The sequence below is a fragment of the Zonotrichia albicollis genome, chromosome 1 (genome assembly GCF_047830755.1).
Source record: "Zonotrichia albicollis isolate bZonAlb1 chromosome 1, bZonAlb1.hap1, whole genome shotgun sequence".
Taxonomy (NCBI): Eukaryota; Metazoa; Chordata; class Aves; order Passeriformes; family Passerellidae; genus Zonotrichia; species Zonotrichia albicollis.
In genome coordinates, this window is record NC_133819.1 from 3,462,030 (window position 1) to 3,483,774 (window position 21,745).

At 39.4% G+C, this 21,745-nt stretch overlaps 1 protein-coding gene across 1 annotated transcript; it reads right to left on the reverse strand.

Annotated features, from left to right (window-relative positions):
* Positions 1-755: 755 nt before the first annotated feature.
* On the reverse strand, positions 756-21,490 carry GHRHR (growth hormone releasing hormone receptor). The gene is made up of 13 exons (XM_005491456.3): positions 21,285-21,490; positions 17,240-17,345; positions 16,591-16,698; positions 14,902-15,002; positions 12,085-12,182; positions 10,473-10,605; positions 9,447-9,600; positions 7,913-7,973; positions 7,741-7,810; positions 6,121-6,212; positions 5,496-5,625; positions 3,998-4,039; positions 756-2,096 (listed from the first exon to the last, which is right to left on the reverse strand). The coding sequence occupies exons 1-13, from the start codon at positions 21,339-21,341 to the stop codon at positions 1,974-1,976; spliced, it is 1,275 nt and encodes a 424-aa protein (XP_005491513.2). The 5' UTR covers positions 21,342-21,490; the 3' UTR covers positions 756-1,973.
* Between the last annotated feature and the right edge of the window lie 255 nt (positions 21,491-21,745).

The following is a 21,745-nucleotide window of genomic DNA, read 5'->3' on the forward strand; positions in this document are numbered from 1 at the left end:
ATTTTAGCTGATAGAGACCATGATCTTTGGGAGGCTGAAAACCATTCCTGTCCAGGAAAGAGCTCATGTTTGCTGGTCATGCCACTTTTCCACCAGGGCTGGGTGCTGTGGGACACTGAAAGCCAAGTGAAGGCTTCTCTCCGTTCATTCCTTCTCTCCACCCAGATCAGCTTGAATTCTTCTGGATAATGGAAGGAAACCAGTAAAAACAATTGTAAAATTGCTCTCCATTGTAAAATGTTCCAAGGAATTGCTTCAGAAATGGAAATAAACTTCTCCCACCCTTAGGTCTGAATCCAAACATTGCTGTTATTTTCACAGGTAGAAGAATAACAAGGAAAAAAAAATTAAAAACAACACCTTTTCTTTTAGTTATTATTTTTTAAATTGGAAGAGGAAAATCATGGGCAGTGAACTTCTGTACAAAAATTAGGTAAAGCAATATTCCATTTCATCAGGTTAGCTGTAATTACCTGGATTCAGCAAAGGGAAATTTCTGGTTTTTAATCAGATTTGGCAGCTCACTGAAATGCTCAGAAGAGCAGGGTGAAGGGTATTGATGCAATCATCCTCACTGGCTGGTACAGCTTAATTTTTTTCACCCTTTTCCAAGCCCTGATATTCCCATCAAAGAGTTTAATCAATCTTTTAATTTACAGGTTACAATTATCGTTGTGGAAAAAAAAAACAAAACCAAAATAAAACAAAACCACTCAAGTACAAACACTGGGAATCCAAGTTTATTTTCAAGCTTCTGAATCTTTTACAACACTGGAAAGCAAAAACAGTCACACATAAGAAAATATTTAGCAATATTCCCAGCAGTGTCCCAGTCTGTCTCCTGGGGGTCTCATTCTCATTCTGTGCAAATTTGGCTTTTTCTTTTCATTTCCTTGCAAATAATTTCCTTATTGATTATCATACGGATTTTTTGCCTTCCCAAAGCCTCCTTTTCCTGCTACTTGGCTGTCAGGAATTTTCCAACCTGTAACTCCTGAAATAGCATCAGAACCTGAGAGTGTTTTATGGCAAAATTGAATCTTTTTGCTACTAAAGGACAATGTAAAAGACAACATAAAAGGGCATTTTGTGATGCAGTTCAGCAAGACTTTTGGCTTCTTATTTATATGTCTATGGAATCAAAATATGGAACAAAGCTTGAAGAAGCTGAATATACTCCAGCCCTCACTAAATTAGAATTGAATTTTGTTTTCCAGAGGTGGTCGTCTGTGGTGTCACTGGAGGGTGCTACTGGTGTCCATTCGTAAATACTTTGTGCTCTGTCAGCATCATATTTTCTGAAAAATCCTCTTGCCCAGGATTCTTCTCCTGGGAAGCTGAGAAGCCTCAGAGAAAAAGGAAAACACTAATATCTCATTTGCTTCTCCTGTGTTTTGCTGCTTTGGAATGTGGTTTGGAGATTGTTTACTCACAGGTGATTGTTTGATTGGTTTCATGTGAATTGATTTAACTTAATGACCAATCACAGTTAAGCTGTGTCGGGACTCTGGAAGGAGTCGGGAGTTTTCATTATTATCTTTTAGCCTTCTGTCTGTATTCTTTCTCTATTCTTAATATAGTTTAGTACAGCATTCTTTAATATAATATAGTATCATAAAATAATAAATTAGCCTTCTAAGAACATGGAATCAGATGCATCATTCCTCCCCTTGATGGGGGACGCCGAAAATACCACAGTGCTCTATCAGTGAAAGTGTAGAAGTAAACTAGAACATGTGATTTTTATGTTTGCTGTGGTGCAGAGTTATCAGTGAGAGGATTATTTTGTTTTAGAAGATCAGTCAGGGTTCAATCTGTCCTGCAGAAAAGCCCCATGATCAGAATTGGAAGATGCTCCTCCAATTTGCTCAGGACAGACTGCAATAGTTACGTTTGGTAAAATTTTGTTTGTTTGGTTGGTTTTATCCCCTCCAGAGCCTGAGGCCATTTTCAGCAGACAGATGTGGCCATTTTCAGCAGACAGATGTGGTCATTTTCACCCCAGAGCTGGAGGGCACTGTCCACCTGGTCCTCCTCCACACTGGCACCAGCCCGTATCTCTTCCCGTGCCACCTGCGGCCAATTTCTGTTTGCACCTGAGGAACAAAGGAAAAACCTGTTTGGTGGTTGAATTCTGCTGGGGAGCAGACAGTGGGAAAGAACCAGGACAGAAAGAGGGGCTAGAAAAGAATAAACCTTTTAGATGTCTCTGACCAAGTTAGTTTCCTCTTTAGCTGGTAGAGAGAAGTAGAATCCTGTCTCAGCCTGGCCATCTTTCTGCACTGATGAAAACTTCTCCTGAAGTTCTATCAGTACTAAGCTTGAGGTCTCTAGCACTATAAAACATTTTCTCCATTTCTAAAACATCTGAACTTTTTTCATATACCTTCTCCTTTTTTTTTTCTTTAATTTTCCTATGAATATTTATTCTACCATCGATCTCACCAACATAGCCTACACAATGAAATATATTTTCTCCACATTGCCTGCTCTTTCTCAGTTGCTAAGGGATGTTGTCTTGGTTCCATCTGCTTCTAGAAAAGTATAATCTGCAGCAAGTTTCTTAATCAGCATTCTCCAGTTTGTGGCTGGGAAATAATCTGCTTTGGCATTTGAGATGATGAGGGGAAAGGCAGCAGCAGTCAGGAGAGGTTTGCTGTGTGTTGTTGACAGCTGTGTCATTGTATACTGGCATGTTCACAGGAGCACAGAGAGGGTCCAGGCCACCCACCAAAGCCTCCTGTCACATCTGATTCTTGTTAGGAATGTGCCTCCCCAGATGTTTAATAGGGAGGGAATTTCTGTATGGAAGTGCTGTGTGTCTGGATGTGTAGCTATGGTCTGTGGTTAGAAGGGATTAGGGTTATTAATAAACTAATGACAGGATTTTTATCTAAACACAAGCATCATTAGAGCAGCCAGCAATTCATGGCCATAAACTCAACAAAACGGCTAAGAATGTTAATATATTAAAAAACATTTAATTTAATATTTCAGAAATTTCTGATAGAATTCAGAAAGTTTGGCCCATGGCACATGTAGGTGATTAAATACTGTTTGAAAGCTCAATCAGCCCTTGAATTTAAACTGGAAAATGAAGGTTTAGCAATACAGTCCAGGGAGAGTGATCAGGGGCAGGATTCATCTCCTAAACACATCTTTGACACTCCAGGGATGCCCTTTCTGGGGAGAAGGGTGGGCAGATATGGAACAGGATTCTCCTTTTCAGGAGCTGCAGACAGAATCAGCAGAGTGTTAGTCTGAAACTGAATCCCAGTCATATTCCAAAGGAGAAATCTCAACTACTCTGGACTCAGAAAATGAGGGAAAATTACAGAGTTTCACCATATTCTAAAATATGGAGGATATACTTTCACATATTCTAAAATATGGAGGATATACTTTCATGTTTTCTGTATATTTCCTTTAAGATACATTATTATCACATCTAGACTGTGTAAATGGACCTGGACACCAAGCTAAAAGGAAAGACTTCTCTCCCATCAACAGTAAAATTCTGACTTATACATTCTAAACAAATATTCAGATTTACCAAAATGAAGAAATACTGAGATGCTTCATGAGACTATTAAAAATACTAAAAAAATATATTTCACTATTGGGCAAAGGTATGCATTTAAATTCTTTCCAGTTTAAACATAGACCTTCAGTAAATGGAGCTCTCTCTGTATCACTGAAGCAAGTTGTATTTTCAGATCTGGACTTAGCAGGGGTTTTCCAAGCTCTGCTATAGGACAAAAATGTGCAGAAAGGATCAAAAATACTTGACAGAATAGCAAAGTAGTAAAAGTTCATTTCTCCACTAGATGGCTTCATTCCCATGAAGATCATTGAAATGAAATTCATCAACCTTGTTGCCCATGTAACAGTCAAAAGAAAATGAAAGGTTTGGTTATCTTTTGTACGAAACTGATTGTTAACTATATATTTGCCACTGAAGGCAGTATTGTGGAAAATATATCTGATATTTTCTTACCTCTTGGTTCAGGAAACAGTAGAGAACTGCCACAATAAACCCCTGAAAAAGATCAGAAGAAAAAGTTTAACACAGTCTGAAAAAGCCAGTTACATTATCTGACTTCATGGTATGCGAATTAGTGAGTATCACTGCCGTGGGAGATTGCTGGAAGTTGAAAGATAATTTATGGATCTCCAATAAAGCTGAACAGCTTTAAAGAAAAACACCTGGTTAGTGGCATTTCATCAAAATCAGGCATATGCTAGGAATTCACAAATGTGATTGATGGTTATGGAAGTGTGCTCCACTCTCCAGCCCAACACACTGACAGCTGATTCTTTATGCACAGTAAAGAAAGTAAAACAGAGATTGCAGAAGGAGATCCATGGATGGAGCTCTCACAGCTCTCCAGCCAAATTCTGTCTCTGTGTACCACCAGATGAGATACACTTCTGGCTTATTCAATGTATTTGTTAAGATTCTGACCTGAGATAAATCCAGGACAAATCCGAGGAGGTCAAAGGATCTACATGACCAGATCCTGGCTCAACACCTCAGCCTTTTATTCCATTAAATTATTCATTAACAATTCATTAACTCAGTGAAGGTTCCCTCTCTGTACAGAGGGTCGGGATTGATGAACAGGGTTTGTTGGGACTGACACAATGGAGTCAATCCTCAAGAGGAATAAACCATCACAAAACTCATGGATTGTTGGTGATGCTCCCAGAGAGCCATCCCATGAACAATCCCATGGAACCACCCAGGGAGAGATCTGTTCCCTGGGGAGGTTTGGAGGCATTCCCACAGCTGCTGCTTTGGACTAGGTTGCAGCAGGTTTAGGGAACAGGAGGGACACAAAGGAAAATCGGATCCTGCCCAGCTCGTAACTCAGGCAGCAAACCCACCTGGAGGGGACACCAGAGCAGGAATTTTCTCGTTGGCATCAAGCTCCTCAAGCTGTCCATGCCCTGTGTGCCAATCTAGAGCAGTGGGGGCCATCAACCCAATATTTGCAGGAAGGGAAGGGATGTGGCATCCCTTGGGACAGCAGCCTGTGTGGGGCTGGTACATACACCAGGCACTGCTTGATGCTTATGTTTAATTACCAATTTATTATTTGACAAAGAATTAGCAAGGCAGCTGGACATACAACTTTGATTGCCCCTGGAGGATTTAAATCAGCCCAAGTCAGCTTGAATTTGTTAGGGAAGGCAGGGAAGGCAGGTGGACAAGTACTGGTAGCAAGGAAGATTTTCCACGCTTGACTTTGGCCCTCCATCCAATTTACACACTTATCTGAAATTTTGTATTCCAAAATCTGGAGGCCAGCCTACAGCCAGGCAGGATTTGTCACCTCTTCAGACATTTTAACTCAGCAAAGAACCAGGAACTTTGTGAACAGACACTGGTTTCAGAATCTGAGGATTCTTTTTGTGCAATTCTTGTCGTGAAGACACAAGGCTAAAATAGAAAAACTGGTAAGAAGGAACCAAAGGATCTGTGGTAATTTTACCTGAAAAGATCCAATGCAGAGCTCCAAATAAAGCCGAACCCCCAGGCTGGTGTGTTCTGGGAGGAAGTTGAAGACAATGTAATGGGTTCCAAATAAAGGAATTAGAAGCAGAGTTGACCTTGACAGACGTCTAGCACAGGAGATGAGAAGAAATAAGGTCATATTATTTTTCTGAGTAAAAACTAAGGCACTCAGTGTGCCACAGTAGTGAGCAGAAATGAAAAAGAAACTAGTATATATAAAAATATATATAAAATAAAAATAAATATGCTGACTTCCTTTACAGTTCTCATACAGAGAAAGGCAGCTACAGTGGGTATTTTTTCCTGTCTTAAATAAGAGGTTTAATGCCAATTCAATTAATTTCATTGTCTCCGCATTGATTTTAGTTAGAAGGCTGTGCTGATCTGAATACATCCCATTGGACAATATGAGGTGATATAAGTCTCACCCTTTAACCAATGTCCTTTGGAATGGGATAAGGTTGTGAATTCTAAAATTTAATATCAATTAAACTGATCCTGTCTGTGACACTGAGCAAGTACTTCTCTGTTTAGAAAAGACAACAACTTTTTATTATTAATATTGAAATAATTGATTTTTAAAAAAATATTCCATACATTACCTGTACTGAGAAGAATTATTGAAGTTGATTTGTCTAGGGTCTAGTTTTTTCAGCAAAATTCTGATGATGTTGATAAATAGGACAAAATTGACCTGTACATAACATTTGAGGGATGGGAGGGAAGAAAAGAAAAAGTTAATTTCTGATATAAAACTTTGCAGTGAAAATCTGGTAAGTTTTTTATTTTATTTTATTTTAGTTAGAATGTAATTTCTGCAGTTTTAATGTAAGGTCCTTAATGCTATTCCTGCTGGCGGCATACAAGTATTTAAATAAGTTTCATTCCTGCTTGAAGAAATGGCTGAAGGTGAAAACTTGGGACTTTCACTTTGTTCAGCAAAATATTTTCATCAATAGCTTGTGTGACTCTCTTTTACCTTTTGTAGCTCAAATCAGTTGGATTCTCCTTAGAGACAAACATTGCATTAAATTCTGGCTGATCTCTCTGGGCACTATTAGAATTTTTCTGCTTGAATACCTCCACAATGAGACATTTCCATCAGAGCTGATCACCCTGTTCTGCCTTTGCAGTCAGTGGAGAACCAGCCAGGAGAGTGAATGGAGCTTCAGGTGGGCTTGGGGGCAGCTCACCACCCTCCCAAGGTAGATATTTGTTTTAAATTGGGTGAATCTGAATCTGAAACTTGCCCAAAGTGCACATTTCCCTTTGTTGGCTCTGAAGGAGCCCCTGAGGAGCATTAGCTCAGCTCCAAAGCAGTCAGGGTCAATCCTAACTTGCAAATCAATTCTTTTGCAGTTGTAATTTAGCACAGCTTTATGCAAAGCCTGTGAGGCTGCTCGGTTTTTCATGATCAGAGGGATTCTCCCCATGCATTTTTGGAGTGTCTGTACACACCAGCTCTTCCTTAGGTGAGGCTGAATGTTTAATTTTGTCTAAGAATTTCCTCATTTTACCAGAAAGTCCAACGTCATTCTGTCCATTAGTGATGCTCTATGTGAATTCCAGCAGAAGAAACAACAGAGGTAGAAGGACATGAAATATTTTATTGAAACACAGAGAGTTCTGGCCAGAATTCAGATTGAGATTCTTCACTCACATTGTTTGTGTGTATCTTTAATGTCCCTTCCAACCCAAATTCTGTGATTCCATATCCCTCATTTTCATCCATCTGTCCTCCAATTAAATTAAGATATTTATAGCTGACCTTAAGGTCATCCATTAACTGCTTTCTCAAACACTGCTTGGCTTAAATGACTTGTGAGAGTAAACATTTATGATGATCATTTAAAGCCCATCAGTTTATTCAATAAATGCCAGGCTCAAGAGCTGTTATCAGTTGTCAGCTCTGAACTAAAACCTATTTCCCTTGACAGTTTTGTATTAAAATTTATGGCTGATTCTGAGCTCCTATGCTAAAATTTTGTTTTCAAATATAAGGAGTATTTTGTCCACTCACTTGCTATTAGTTTCAACTAAACTGACAATTCTAGGAAAGTTTCAATTTGTTTGAAAGATGAACTTTTTAGTTTGCATTGGACACGGGCAATTAACAGTAGAAATTTACCATTCCTGTTCCTACAACTCAGCAAAGAAACTCCATTTTAATTCAAAAGCCTTTTTTTCTTCTAAGTAATATCAGCCAACTCAGAAGTACCTACCCCCACAGAAATGATAATTGGTCCTTTGATTAGCCACCAATAAGGAGAGCCTTGATTAATATCCCAGCATCTGCAAACATGATAGTAAGTTTAGAAAAATACATGTATGTAATCACTGCAATCAATTAAAAATATAACTCAATATAGAATAAATTGGGAAACAAACACTTACGCTGTGTCTTCAAAGTAGAATTTTGTCAATATCCATATAAGGGTGAAAAGTGTTGGAAAACCTGTATTTCAAATAAGTATAATTAATCCAAGCCTTGTCGACTGAAACTCTGCTGCAATGATACAGATCAGTCATTTCTGACAGCTGGAATTATCTTTTGGGGTTAGTTGCTGTAACAGGAATTGTTTTAAATATGGTCCCTCTTGTATTGTTTTATATTGTTTTAAATGCAGTCCCTAAAACACAAAAAGTGATTCTGTTTATTGAGTTTTCAGGCCTTTCTTAATCTTTGATGGCAACAGGCATGGATTTCCCTCCCTGAAGCAACAAAAAATTCTTCTGGCCATAGAGGAGTGCTCTGCTCTTTCCTCCCCACAGCAACTCTCTGTGGGCACCCACTTGGTTTCAGGTTTCTAAGTCTGAACAATTCAATTTATTCCAGACAACAACAAAATCAGAGGGGAGATGTTGCTGTTTCACTGCCTGTCCTGTTATTTAACTTCATTCATATGATAGCTCAGTGCAAAAAATGGACTGTAGAAATACCAGGAATAAAAAAAGTTACTGCTTAGGGAAAAACAATTCCCTTTCCAACCTGTGTAACCATTCTGCACAAAGAGGACAAGGCAAATTGGGTTCTGGTGTTTGTGATAATTCCTTAGAGGTGTTTTCAGTGGGGTGAAGAAAGTTAAGACTGGAGGATGTCTCTTTGTGCATTCTCAAATGGAATTGATTTTCCACCCCTTTCACAGGGGCTTTATTGCCATAAAAAACTTGATTGCTTCTGGCTAGTATGCACATAAAAATAAAATAGAAGCAACACCCAGGTTAGGTTCTTTAGTTAGATCAACTGGGTACCACATCCAGTATTTTTAATGGGAATGGATCATGAAATCATAGAGTTGTGGAGTCATAGAATTGTAGAACCATGGAATCATGGAATCATAGAACCATGGAATCATGGAATCACAGAGTCATAGAATCATAGAACTGGGGAATCATAGAACCATGGAATCATAGAATTATAGAATTGTAGAGTCATAGAATCATAGAATCATAGAGTCATGTAATCATAGAATTATAGAATTGTGGAATCAGAATCATAGTGTCATAGAGTCATAGAACCATGGAATCATAGAGTCATAGAATGGCCTGGGGAAGAAGGCACCCTAAAAATCACCTGGTTCCAGCCCACAGGGACACCTTCCACTGTCCCAGGTTGCTCAGATCCCCATCTTGGTCACTTCCAAGTGGATTCTGTGGCTGTGGATTCCCCATCCCTGGTCTTGGGTGCTTCCAGGCATGGGAAATCCACAGCCTCCCTGGGCAACCTGTGCCAGAGTCTCACCACCCTCACAGTATGGAATTTCCATGTCCTATCACTCCATTCCTTGGGAAAAGTCCCTCTCCAACTTTCTTGTACCCCCTGGAAGTTGCTCTGTCGTCTCTGTGGAGCTTTATCTTTACCAGGCTGCACAGCCTCATTTAACACCTTGCCTTTTACTAATTTCCTATAAAATTCATAAAAACCTACCCCAGCCAAAGAGAACCAGCCACCAAAAATATCTTCTTCCATGAGAAAGGGAGGAGAGCAGCAGGCAGTTCAGGTAGAGAGCCTCCACCAGCAGCCACATGAAATTGGTCATCATGAAGTAGTGACAAAAAACCACAGAGATCTTGCATTCAGTCTGGGAAACAGAAAAGTCACAGTTTAGGCATTGCTTGGAGATGCATCTCTTTGGTTTGACCATGGAGGAGACATCTGTGATATTGGCTGAGTTCTACCAAGAACAAGATCTCACTATTAACTGATGTTTAAACTGAGAGCTTCAAATGTGAAATGGATTTCTGAGTAGTAAAGCTTTAGCCATCGTAACACCTTGGAGTCCCCTCTGCATTTTGCTTTCTATCTCCATGTTAGAAATATAACTTGGGCTGCCAAGCATGTGAGTTCTCTCACAAATTCACTGCCCTGAGTGTACCTTCAGTGTCAAGTGCTCCTTGAATAAAGGTTCAAGGTTCCATTTTTCTCCTTGTGCTCAGCTCTAAAATTCTGAGTGGCTCTGAGCAGTGCAGAACCATCCCATAAACCTCAGCTTGAAAACCATTGCCAAGATCTGTGGCTGGATGAATGCTAAATTCATTGTCTGGTATCTTGAGTGCTTTGTCCTTTACAGATCAGAGCTTCCAAGCAGAACAGGAAGCCCAACATTTCCAGAAGAGTAAGCTTTAAATGTTGTTCTTTGATGTACTCAGAGATCTTCAGTTTTAGATTTCAGGCTATTGACACATAACAGTGTAAAGATATTACTTTGTTGCTATGTGAAAGTCCAAATTTCCTTTAGAGTGCTGCAACATCACAAATTGATGCTTTAAGAATATAGGAGACCATAATGTACATATTTATGGAAGTAAAATATACTGAAAGAAAGAATTATATAAATTTCATTACCAAGTTAGAAGGGAAAAATAGTAAAAAAGAGGGATGAAAAGTGAAAGCATAAATAAATGGTAAATAAAAGCATAAAATATCACAATATCCTGTTTTTCATGTGCTTACTGTAGAGAAGCTGCAGTGATCAATGCCTTCCTCCTGGAAAAGGACAGCATCCTTAATGAAAATGGCAACAGCCTTTAAGATGAATGTAAAAAAGAGCTGTACATGGATATAATTCCTGGGACAGCGAAGCCTTCTGGAAAAAAAGAGAGGTCCCTCTGAGGTAATTAACTTTGTTGTGCTGGCAGTAATTAAAATAAACAATAAACCCTTTTTTCATCTCAGGTACTTCCAGACACATTTAAGAAGAACATCTTGATCCACTGAGTTCTTTCAGAGAGAGGCAGAAAACTTCCTCATGTGAAGGAAATCAGCCACAATCTACATTTTTATCTCTTTACTTGTTAACCAGAATCATAGGTTTTTTTCCCTTACTTTGCTGAAGTTACTTTGATTAATTAAGTAAAAGCATAGAAGAGCTTTAAAACAATTTGTCACATCTACTTAAATTCAATTTGCACATCAACTTTAAATTCCATTTACACATCTACCTTGAATTCCCAGTTAACTAAGATTAAATTTTTGCTGTTATTATATACAGATTTTTGAGGGTGTTATACAGCTTCATGCTTTCATTTGGAGATGAGAACTTGAGTTAATAATCAAAAAGTTCCACTAAAAGCCAAATTCCACCCAGACCCAGTAATCTGAGGGTTGCCTAATCTGAAAGTTCACCTGGAATGTGCAGAATTTTATTGCTGACCTCAAATGTCAACCCCATTGTTAATTATGACTTTTTCCTCCCTATTACTACGCCTCCTTATGTCCATTGTTTCTTTCTTTCCCCTCATTTGGGCTGGTTTGTTTTCCTGAGGTCAGAGTGGATGTCAATAAACGTATCTGGTGGCTTCCAAACATGAACTAGGAACCAGCAGAGGTCAAGAAATTTTCCCTAGAGAACCCTGATTCTCACAGCATAATAATAAAACTCCTGCCTTCTTTTTTTTTCTTCTTCTATTTTTTTTTTGTCTCACAGAAATACAAGAAATAAATAAAAAAATTAATAAAATAAATCCCACGTGGTGGCAAATATTAAATCTACATGAAATGATAAAATACTTTAAATGCTCTTAATTAGACCTGAAAATATCTATAAATATGTGTAAAATACCTAACTCAGTAAGGAAGAATTCTCACCAAATGTGACCAAATTCTGAAACTAACTTTAAAACATGTCTTTCATGGTAAATGTTTCAATAGTAATCTATACAACGCCACAGGAGCACTCATTCAGAATCAGGTCCTTTGTGTACATTATGAAAAATTCCTTGGAGCCATAACAGGCAGGCATGCATAGTTTATGAAAAAAATCTTCATTCCAGCCTAAAGCAAGTAAATTTTTCTGTTGGTTCCTCAGGATCAAAGTGAGTTTCTGAGTTTTGCCAAGAGACAGCCTGGGTGTATTTCCCAGATTTGAATCTTCTTATTCCTGACTCTCTCTGATGCCTTTTAATTTTGAACTTCAGTTTCCTGTTATTTAACCAACATGGCTGGAATTTTTAATTTTTATTCACCTGAATTTCTATTTCTATTATTTTGTTATGTCTAATGTTGTCTTCCACCATGTAAAAAATTAAGAACTGTGAAAATAATCTTAGTTAGAGGATGCCTTTACCTGAATGCAATCAGAACTGTCACAGCAATGATGAGGGAGGCGATGGACACGCTGTATCCCACAGTGTAAATTATCTTTATAGTAGCAAAGTAGGATTGCTATAAAAGAAGAGAATGATTTGTCATACAAGTTGCTGTTAAATGACAGCTTTTTTACTGATTTGTCAGTTTTGCTTTGTTTGGTGCTTCCATTCTGTTGACATCCCTGACTGCCTTTTTCTCCCCCTCTTCCTTCCCACAGCAAAATTCAACTTAAATCACTCATTCTGTTTCTTTTTGTGTAATCCCATTCCATAGTTGTGTGGATACAGCCCAATCTGATGCTGAAATATGTATTGATCTGGTAGTTTAAAGCTCATTCACAAAAATATAAAAACCCACACCAGTCTTCAAAAAGGCATTGTTCAAAATCTTACACAATTTTTATAAATGTTGTGTTCTGTTCCATGTTTTCTCCCCAGCTGTAGCAGGACAATGCTGCTGGCAGAATAATGAATACAGAATTCTGTCATCTTTTCCCTATTTATCTCCACTTTCCTGCTCTCTGCTTCCCTACTTCCATTTTTGCTGTCTATTCCTCATTTCAGTTTTTATTGTGTTGTGGTGGGTTGTTTTGGTGGGGGTTTTTTTAGGGTTTTTTGGCTTTTTTTTTTTTTTTTTTTTTTTTGTTTGTTTCTTGGGTTTTTTTTTTCCTGGGGTTGTTTCTTTCCTCTGTTTTTCTTGCTGCCAAACACAACTGCTGCTCAGTTGGAACGCCAGTCAAAATCCATTTCAATTTAAGTGGCTCCTCTCTCAGACACAATCCCTGTGTGAGGATAAGCTAACTTCAACTATCACAGATGAAAGCAGAAAACAGAATGAATAAGCTCTAGGCTGCAAATCTAACTCCAGCCTAACATGATCTGTCTCTGGGGTCCCATTTCAATGCTTTTATTACCTAAAACCTGCACAGCTGTGCAGTACATTCCTACAGTTCACTTGGGGAAGGGGACATGCTCATTTTGAGCCTTAAGTGGAATTTTAGGCATTATAAGACTCATATTTATTTAATTTATTTAGGTGCTTAAAAATTAGCTGCCTAAATATGAGTCTGTAGTAGAACGAGAAGAGCCTGGCCACAGGGCTGAGCTGTTTAATTATTAATACAAACCTGGTTTTTCTTATCCTTTTTCTTTGATAGTTAATGAAGGAAAACACTCTTAGAAGACAATCCAAGTCTTTAGAAAATCAGACCTTATTGGTTTCTGTGACCCACAAAAAGGATCTACCACAACACCTACCTTGGAAAGAGCAGGTCATATAATTATAAATCCTTGACTGGTTTGGGTTGGAGGCGACCTTCAATTTCATCTACTTCCAACTGCTGGATTAGTAGAGTGAAACCTTTTATGCCAAGGACTTTGCATCCAAGATTTATGATTATCCACAGTCTGATCCAATGGGCTGAGCTGTTGTTACTGCTCAGGACACAGCAGGTGCACTCTGAATTTACCTTCCAGTTCAATTTTATCTATGAGAAACCAGATTATCCTTTTTTTTATCCATAAGAAACCTCATTATCAATTTTATCCATAAGAAACCAGATTATCCTTTCTGAGAGCATGCCTCAGTGTGAATGCAGTAAGTGGGGACAGCCAAGAGATAGCCCTGGAAAATTCCCACCTGATCCTGACCAAAGCACTAAGACAGACCCATGGTGCAGAGATTAGCTCCAACTTTCACAGTATTCTTCTGAGACTGATGAAGTTAAATGGGGTGGAAACCAGGTGTAATGGGGTTCAAAAAAAAAATCTAAAAAAAAAAAATCTAGTGGGTGAAATGTGAGTTTTAAAGGGTTACCCAAATCCCTGACTATGCACAGTTCCAGCCAGAGCTCACTGAAGTATCTCAGAGCTCCAAAGCTTGCCAGGAAGTCTGGATGCACCACTCCATGAGAAATATCAAAACTGTGCTAGGCTGACCATAGCTGGCAACACATCAGATGTGTAAAACAGAAAATAATCAACTCCTTAAGTGGGTAAACTTACAACTGAGGAGTTTCCTCTAGGTAGAATAATGGAATCATGACAGAATGGATTGGAAGGGATCTTAAAGACCTTCCAGTGCCACCCCTGCCATGGGCAGGGGCGCCTTCCACTATCCCAGGTTGCTCCAAGCCCTGTCCAGCCTGGCCTGGGACATTTCCAGGGATCCAGGGGCAGCCACAGCTGCTCTGGGAAACTGTACAAGATCTCCCCATGGTGATATGAACCAGGTTTTATTCTTATTAATTAGGGGTCAAGCACTATATTTTCCCTGCGCCTGTAACCTCAAGAAATTACCAGCAATGAAAACCTCGCTGAAGAAATATGTCAAATTCTGATCTACATTACAGAGATTACAGAGATTTTGGGACTTTTTTCTATTGTTGAATTAGATATTTAATGCAGGATGAGACACCCAAAACCCCTGTTTTCCTTAGATATTGCTAAATTTGGAACAGTGATCTTTTAACAGCACACTTTCTGTACAGATGCTGTGATACTACAAATTCATCTTGCTGATATTACTGAAAATTACTGTTGTTTGCTGATATTACTGCAATGTCTTAATTCACATTTTATGAACATTTTGTGGTACATCTTCGTCTATTATACTTGTGCATTTGCAGCTGGCTTTGTTATTGTTACACCTGAATGATAAAACATTCTCAGTTATCTTACAAAATAGGTGGCCAGAGCAAAAATGGAATTATATCCCATTTTTCCCTCTTCAGGAATAGAAAGGAATACTATAACATCAGCACACCATCCACATATATTAATATAGTTAAACTTACTTCTTCAAGAGGAATCTCATCCTCTACTGGACAGGCCACATGGTAGGGAGGGAATGGGTCAGACCAGCCCTTTTTTGTACAGTTTCTTTTTATCATCCCAGCTGAAAAAGAAGTATTTAATTTTGTCAGTGAAGGACAAAATAATATGGAAAATAAAAGCCAGGAGAAGACCTGTGGCTGGTGCAAAGTTGTACCAGGAGAGGATGATCATTAGCAGCTTACAGAGTCAGTAGGACAATTTTCCTGTGCACATTCAGATACAAAACTTTTTATTTTATTTATAGACAAACAATGGGAAGAAGGGAGAGAAGGAAGAGGTGGGAAGGACTAAGGAAGGAATTATATCAGGCACACTGGAGAAGATTGGGAAGAACTGCTCCATAAATTTCTGCTCTGCACAGCACTCACCCTTCCATCATATCCCTTTTCATTCCCGCCTCCCCTGGGGCTCACTCTTCCCTAGCGGATACAAAGCTGGGATAAGCAGCCCCTTCCATGCTTCCACAAAAAAATATTCATGAGTCAGATGAAGGAGAAGTCGAGAATCCCAGGGCAGGAAATGAATGTGCACAGATGAAAGGGATTTTCCTTATCCCTCATTTATAACTAGCATGTGTTGGATGTGGCTGAGGTTGGGCTTTGGAGTTTCTTTTTCTTGTGGAACTGCCAAATCCAGGTCTTTCCTGGAAGGTGGTTTGCTCCTTGTGGGCTCACATTTTGTTACTGGCCATGCTCATCCAGAGAGGGAGCAGACACAAAGGTATTTGTTTGCAGTTTTGCAGCACATGTGCTGCTCCAAGGCCTAAATTCTGCTTTGTATCTCCAACTGTGGTCTTAAAGAACAATCACATTGTTCATTCCTCTGCCTTTCATTTCATCCCACACCAATCACAGCATAAATCTCAAGAAACCCCAAGCTTAAGTTCTGACCTAGACAGCCTCCAGGTGAGCTTTGTAGGAAACTCACACAACAAACTGATCCCAAAGCATGTGGAAACCAAGGAATTACTTGTGAGATTCAAATCCCTTCACCCGGGATTTTTCTCCTGGGAAACTGAGAAGCAGGAGAAAAAAGATAACAATAATTATCTCGTTTGCTTCTCCTGTGTTTTGCTCCTTTGGAATGTGTTTGGAGATTGTTTACCCACAGGTGATTGTTTCATTGGTGTCTGATGTGAGTTGTTTTCACCCATTGGCCAATCAGGGCCAAGCTGTGTTGAGACTCTGGAAAGAGTCAGGAGTTTTCATTATTATCTTTTTAGCCTTTTGTAAGTATCCTTTCTGTATTCTTTAGTATAATTTAAGATAATTCTTTAATATAATATAGTATTATAAAATAATAAATTAACCTTCTGAGAATATGGAGTCAGATTCACCATTCCTTCCTGCCACAGAGGTCCCTACAAATACAATAATCACTTGTTGTATTTCAGTATATTTTTGATCCAGGACCTTATCAGAGACTATGGAAATCAAGCCCAGTTATGGGCTTGATCCTTAAAATATGAGAAGAACTGCTAATCCTTAAAATATAAGAACTGCTTTAGAAAGTCTCTCAGATCCTCCTAAAATCTTTGCAGTACTTCCCTGATCCAGCTCCTGGGAACATGAAATTCTCTGTCTCCACCCTCACTTTTCAGAAATGTTCTTGTCAGACACACAACAGGAGTAACCACGGTAGGACATCACCTGGCTCCTTCATGAAGTGAAAGAGGATGTTTGGACATGGTAAGGCAAGAATCTCTCCAGCATCTGCCTCTGGCCAGCACAACAATTTGTCCCAAGTTCTCTTGCAACCTCAGACAGAAAGTAAAATATATTTTTAAGCATGGTTAAATTTGAGCAAAATAAAACCCCAAACCTTTTTAACCTCTGCTACTCCACCCCTTCCATATCTTATAAAAATAGTTTAGCCACAGTTTTTATTATGAGAAATAAACACCCCCAGAGTGCTATTTAATCTGCTTTAGTTAGACCCCTGTGCTAGACTGAGGTGAGTTTTCAGAAATAATGCCATAAATGAAGAGTGAGGCTGGAAGAAAGATCACATCTCTATAATTGTTCACGGGTTTCCCTATTTTTAAAGATCAACACATCCTCACAAACAAGCAAGCATGGTGCCAAGGAATTGGACATGGTCACAAGGGTTCACTCTGATAAATATTTGAATGTGAAGGATTGTGGAAAAATTTTAAAATGGGAAAGAATGGGAAAAAATTGAAGAAGAGCTGACCAGACAACAGCACATGGGAGCATAAATAAAATTCTCATTTCCTTTGGCAGCCTGGCCATGTCCTGACTCTGGTCCCTTCCCTCTCCCTCACACATGGATGGATACCTGGTGATGTTGCATTTCCATGCTCTTGTGGGGCCTCCAGACATTCAGCCTCCTTTTTCTTCAGCTCCACCATAAAATCACATTCTGGGTGGACATTCCCAGCAGCCTGCAGGGAGGAGAGTTTTGGGGGATTAATTAGAAGGGATTAGATTGGATCTCATCAGGTATGAAGTCCAGACCTACTTTTGCATCTAACAGGGTTTGAAGACGTAGAACAGTGCTTAGGATTTCCATCCAAAGGCTCCTACTCTCTCTGCACAAGCTGGAAGTTACAGCTCTGCACTGGAAAGTTTATCAATTCTTCTGGCTACATTCAGAATAAAAGATCTCTTTGCTAGAGCCTGAGTTTTAATGCAGGATTTATTTGCACCCCAACTTTAGCTAGACCCTGTTAAATAAGGCCCCAGAAAAGCACACTGCCCCTGATCAGGCCCATTTTCTTACCAGTGCTGCAGGAAATGCTGCAGAACCTGAGCACAGACAAAGCCCTACCAACCTCCAAAGAAGCATCACCATGAAATCACAGACAATTACTGCAAAACTGTCGCCTGAAAGAGCTCCTCACTCCAAAAGGAGTGAATCTGTTCTCTCCCTTCTGCCATCTGCCTTTCTCTACACAGGGTGGGAGGCAAGCATTTGTTGGTATGATGGTGTAAAGAAAAAAGTGACTCCCAGGGTTTTAATAGCAGGACACATTCAGTTGTTTAGTCCTTACTTAGACTTATAAGGGAATCACAGAAGGATCTGAAGGCATCCAGAGAAATTTGGGCAGCAAAGGACAAAATCTGCCCAGGCTGTTACACCCAGGATGCTGAGGATGCACCACTGGGCAGGAGTGCACAGGGCTATTTCACACAAATTAAAAAAAATGTGCTTGTCCAGCCTTAACCTCTGTCCCTAGTTACAAAAGATGAGTTGTGATCTGAGACACTCTGACTTTTAGCTCTTCACCCTGGCCACTGGTGCTGGTGTGCTCTGCATGTGTGAATATAGACACAAAAACACAGAGACAAAACAGAAAATGAACCCAGGATGAGACTTGCATGGTGAACAGGTGGCTGGCATATGGCTCAGTTTTCTTCCACCCATAGAAGATTAATATTCAGGGAATTTGGAAAGTAACTCTCTGGCTTTCAGTTCATTCAGAGGGCAGATTGTGTCCTTTCCAATAAGCAGGTCTTTCCCCTCCATGTTAATATCCATGTCTCATGTTGGCCTGCAGAGCATTTGAACTGCATATTGACCAAAATTTCAAGGCTCTCAGACTGCTGGAGAGCAGTGGATTAATTACACAACATTTGTTTTTCTGGGGTTTGGGCCCTGGTAGTTAAAAACGTCATTATCTCCACATGTTTGCTCTGCAAGATCATCTGCTTCTCATTTACTGCCCTTTTAGGAGGATGTGGTTTTCCTGCCAAATTTGCAGAGAGCAGTGCCATGGATCAGTTTAAGGCAGCAGTGAAAAGCAGGGCTCCTTCTCCAGGCTGAATGGAAATTGATTGTGTGTGAGAGGAGGGGAACTGTGAGTGGATAGATGGATGATGGATGGATGGATGGATGGATGGATGGATGGATGGATGGATGGATGATGGATGGATGGATGGATGGATGGATAGATGGATGGATGGATGGATGGATGGATGGATGGATGGATGGATGGATAATGGATGGATGATGGATGGATGGATTGATGGATGGTGGATGGATGGATGGTGGATGGATGGATGGATGGATGGATGATGGATGGATGGATGGATGGATGGATGGATGGATGGATGGATGGTGGATGGATGGATGGATGGATGGATGGATGGATGGATGGATGGATGGATGGATGGAGTAGAGCACAGACATTGCCCTGCCCCAGGAGGAGGAGATCTGACCTGTGGAATGCTCCAGGAATGCTATCCAGATCAGCAAACCTGGGAGTCTAGGGACACCCTACATTTCTCTTCACTAAGAAATTGGCAGAATTACAGAAAAGTGGCATCTTTTTTTGAAAGCTCTGCTATCTGTATGCCTCCTTTCATGCCAACATTTATTATTTCTCCCATTGTGCCCACCCTCGACAGTGACTGCAGGAAAACTCCCTAACCATGGTGTATGACAGCTATTGCAAGAGGCAGCTTTATTAGTCAGTAGAAAAAACAGTCAAACCATTTACTGAAAATCTCTTTTACAACATTCTCTTGGTTTAGTGAACCGTGCCCAGAAAAACCTCAGCAGGAGGAAATGCACCCATTTGCACTATTCTAAATTATTTCTCCTGGCAAAAAAGCATTGCTAAGTTTTGCCTGTCAAAACTCTCTTTGCTCTCTGAAATGTTCATGGCAAGAGCAAAGCTTGTTTGGCTCATTCACCAGTCCAGGAAACTCCAGGAAAGTCTTTTTTTCCACTTCTACTTTCTAAGTCTCCAGATTGTGAGAGCACTTAATTTAGCACATGCATCTCAAATGAAAAGATGAGGCTGATCCAGTACCAGGTGTTTAAATTGTTGCCTCTTCAAGAAGAGCCAGCTTTAGGAGGTGCTGTCACAGTTTATTTTCAAGTCAGCACTAACCACTGCTTGAGCAGACACTGAGGGCCAGATCTGATAAAACAGAAAATCAGGTTAAATAAACTAAAAAGATTTATTCTACTCCCAGGCTGTGTTTTAGGTATATTTATCACCTCAAACCACTTTACCTCTAGCAGACCTCCAGTTTAAGGAGATGAGAGTCAGCCTCTCAAGCATTCCAAACCTCTCCAGGAGCTGAGTTCATATTTTCCAGAGAAAGCACATGAAGAAATTACACCCACAACAAAAACAGAGAACTGCTTTTCCACCATTTCATACTCAAATGAGGGTTGTTTATCTGTCTTCTAATATGCAACACCGCTAGGAGATTTTCACTGTACACTAACACATAGACTTGGTTTGATCAATATATAATGATTATTATTAATAAATAATAATAATAATAATAATAATAATAATAATAATAATAATAATAATAATAATAATAATAATAATATCGAAAGCAACCCAACTTTGTAGAAGAAAATTCTGTTTCTCTGGGGTAAATGAAGCAGGTTCTTACAGAGACCTTCAGTCATATTTTTAACCATTAGCACTGAATCCTGGTATTCTGCTTAAGAACAATCAGGGTAGTGGGTTTGTCATACAGGTGATAAAAAGGAATTTCTTGTTTCACATCAGTAAAACATCTGTTCAGCCATTTCACAGTGGTTTATTTTCCTCATTGAAGAAAAAAAAAAAACAAACCCAAGCTGCTGTGCCACCCCTCATGAAATGTCCCTTCAGGGAAGAGATTCCGATTCCCAGGAAAAGAGAAAGGATGTAGAGGTGGCATGGCAAAAGGAAGATGCTGAAGATGTGATTATTTTCAAAAGTAGAGATAATATCCTGCCCCTGATTTACACAAACCTTTCCTGATACTGGTGTGATCTTGGTTTGCCAATCTCTGTCCAGAGTTATCACCAAGACCTCCAAGCTTTTTAATGGCTTTGAATTTTTCTAAATCTCCCCCAAACATCCCTGCTGGTTCCACTCTTTTGTTACCTGCAGCATCTCAGCTGCTCACATGCCAAATAATATCAGTGCTACCACCAAGGCAGATGAAATTGTAACAAAAAACCTGCAGAATCTGAAATTAAAGAAAACTCTATCAAAACTCAGCTGCTCTGGTGTAACAGCCCTCCTCCAGTTTTTTCTTCTTTGTCACTGTCTTTCAAAGCCCACACACACAAAATATGAGTTTCTCTTTATGTGTTTCTCTTTACTGAGTGTGTCATAAGAAAGCAGAGAAATAAACTGATATGAAGATCCCACAACGTGGGTCCCTTCTGCTGCTGTTCACGCTTTTCATTGCATCTCGCCTTGTTTAACTGGAATCCAAAGCAAACAGAGAGAAAAGAGACTCATGAAAAAAAAAAAAAATAAAAATAAAGCTGTATCTGACCATCTGCTCCCACAAGGAAATGAACAATTATTGAAACACAATGAAGTAAAAGCTTTTTTTCTTTTTTTCATGCAATTACTTACAAGCACTGCCAGACTCAGGGTGTACAGGGCACAGTGATATAAAGAACAAGAGTTCATGTTCCAAAGCAAGAGCCAGACCTCAGTTCTTCATCTTCTCTGAGCATCTTTCACCTGCTTTTTGGCTTCTCTTTCTCCTCTCAGTTGCTGATTTGAAGCATTTATCTTTTTGCACAGAAATGACGTAACAGGGATGTGAAGTGGGAGATAAATATTAACAATTCTCCACGCTCTGTTCAAGCTTTGCCACTTTTTGACTTTGCTCAAAGACTGGACTAGATGAATTGAGTGATTGATGCCAGGATTATGGGAATTCTCTATGCTCCTGGCAAGACTTATTTCTTTCTTTTAACACAAAATGGTTTTGGGGGGATGGACAGCTCTAAATGTTACTAATCCCATAATAAATCACCATGATTGGCATAAGAGAAACACTCTCTCTAAAGTTATTATCAATCTTTTAT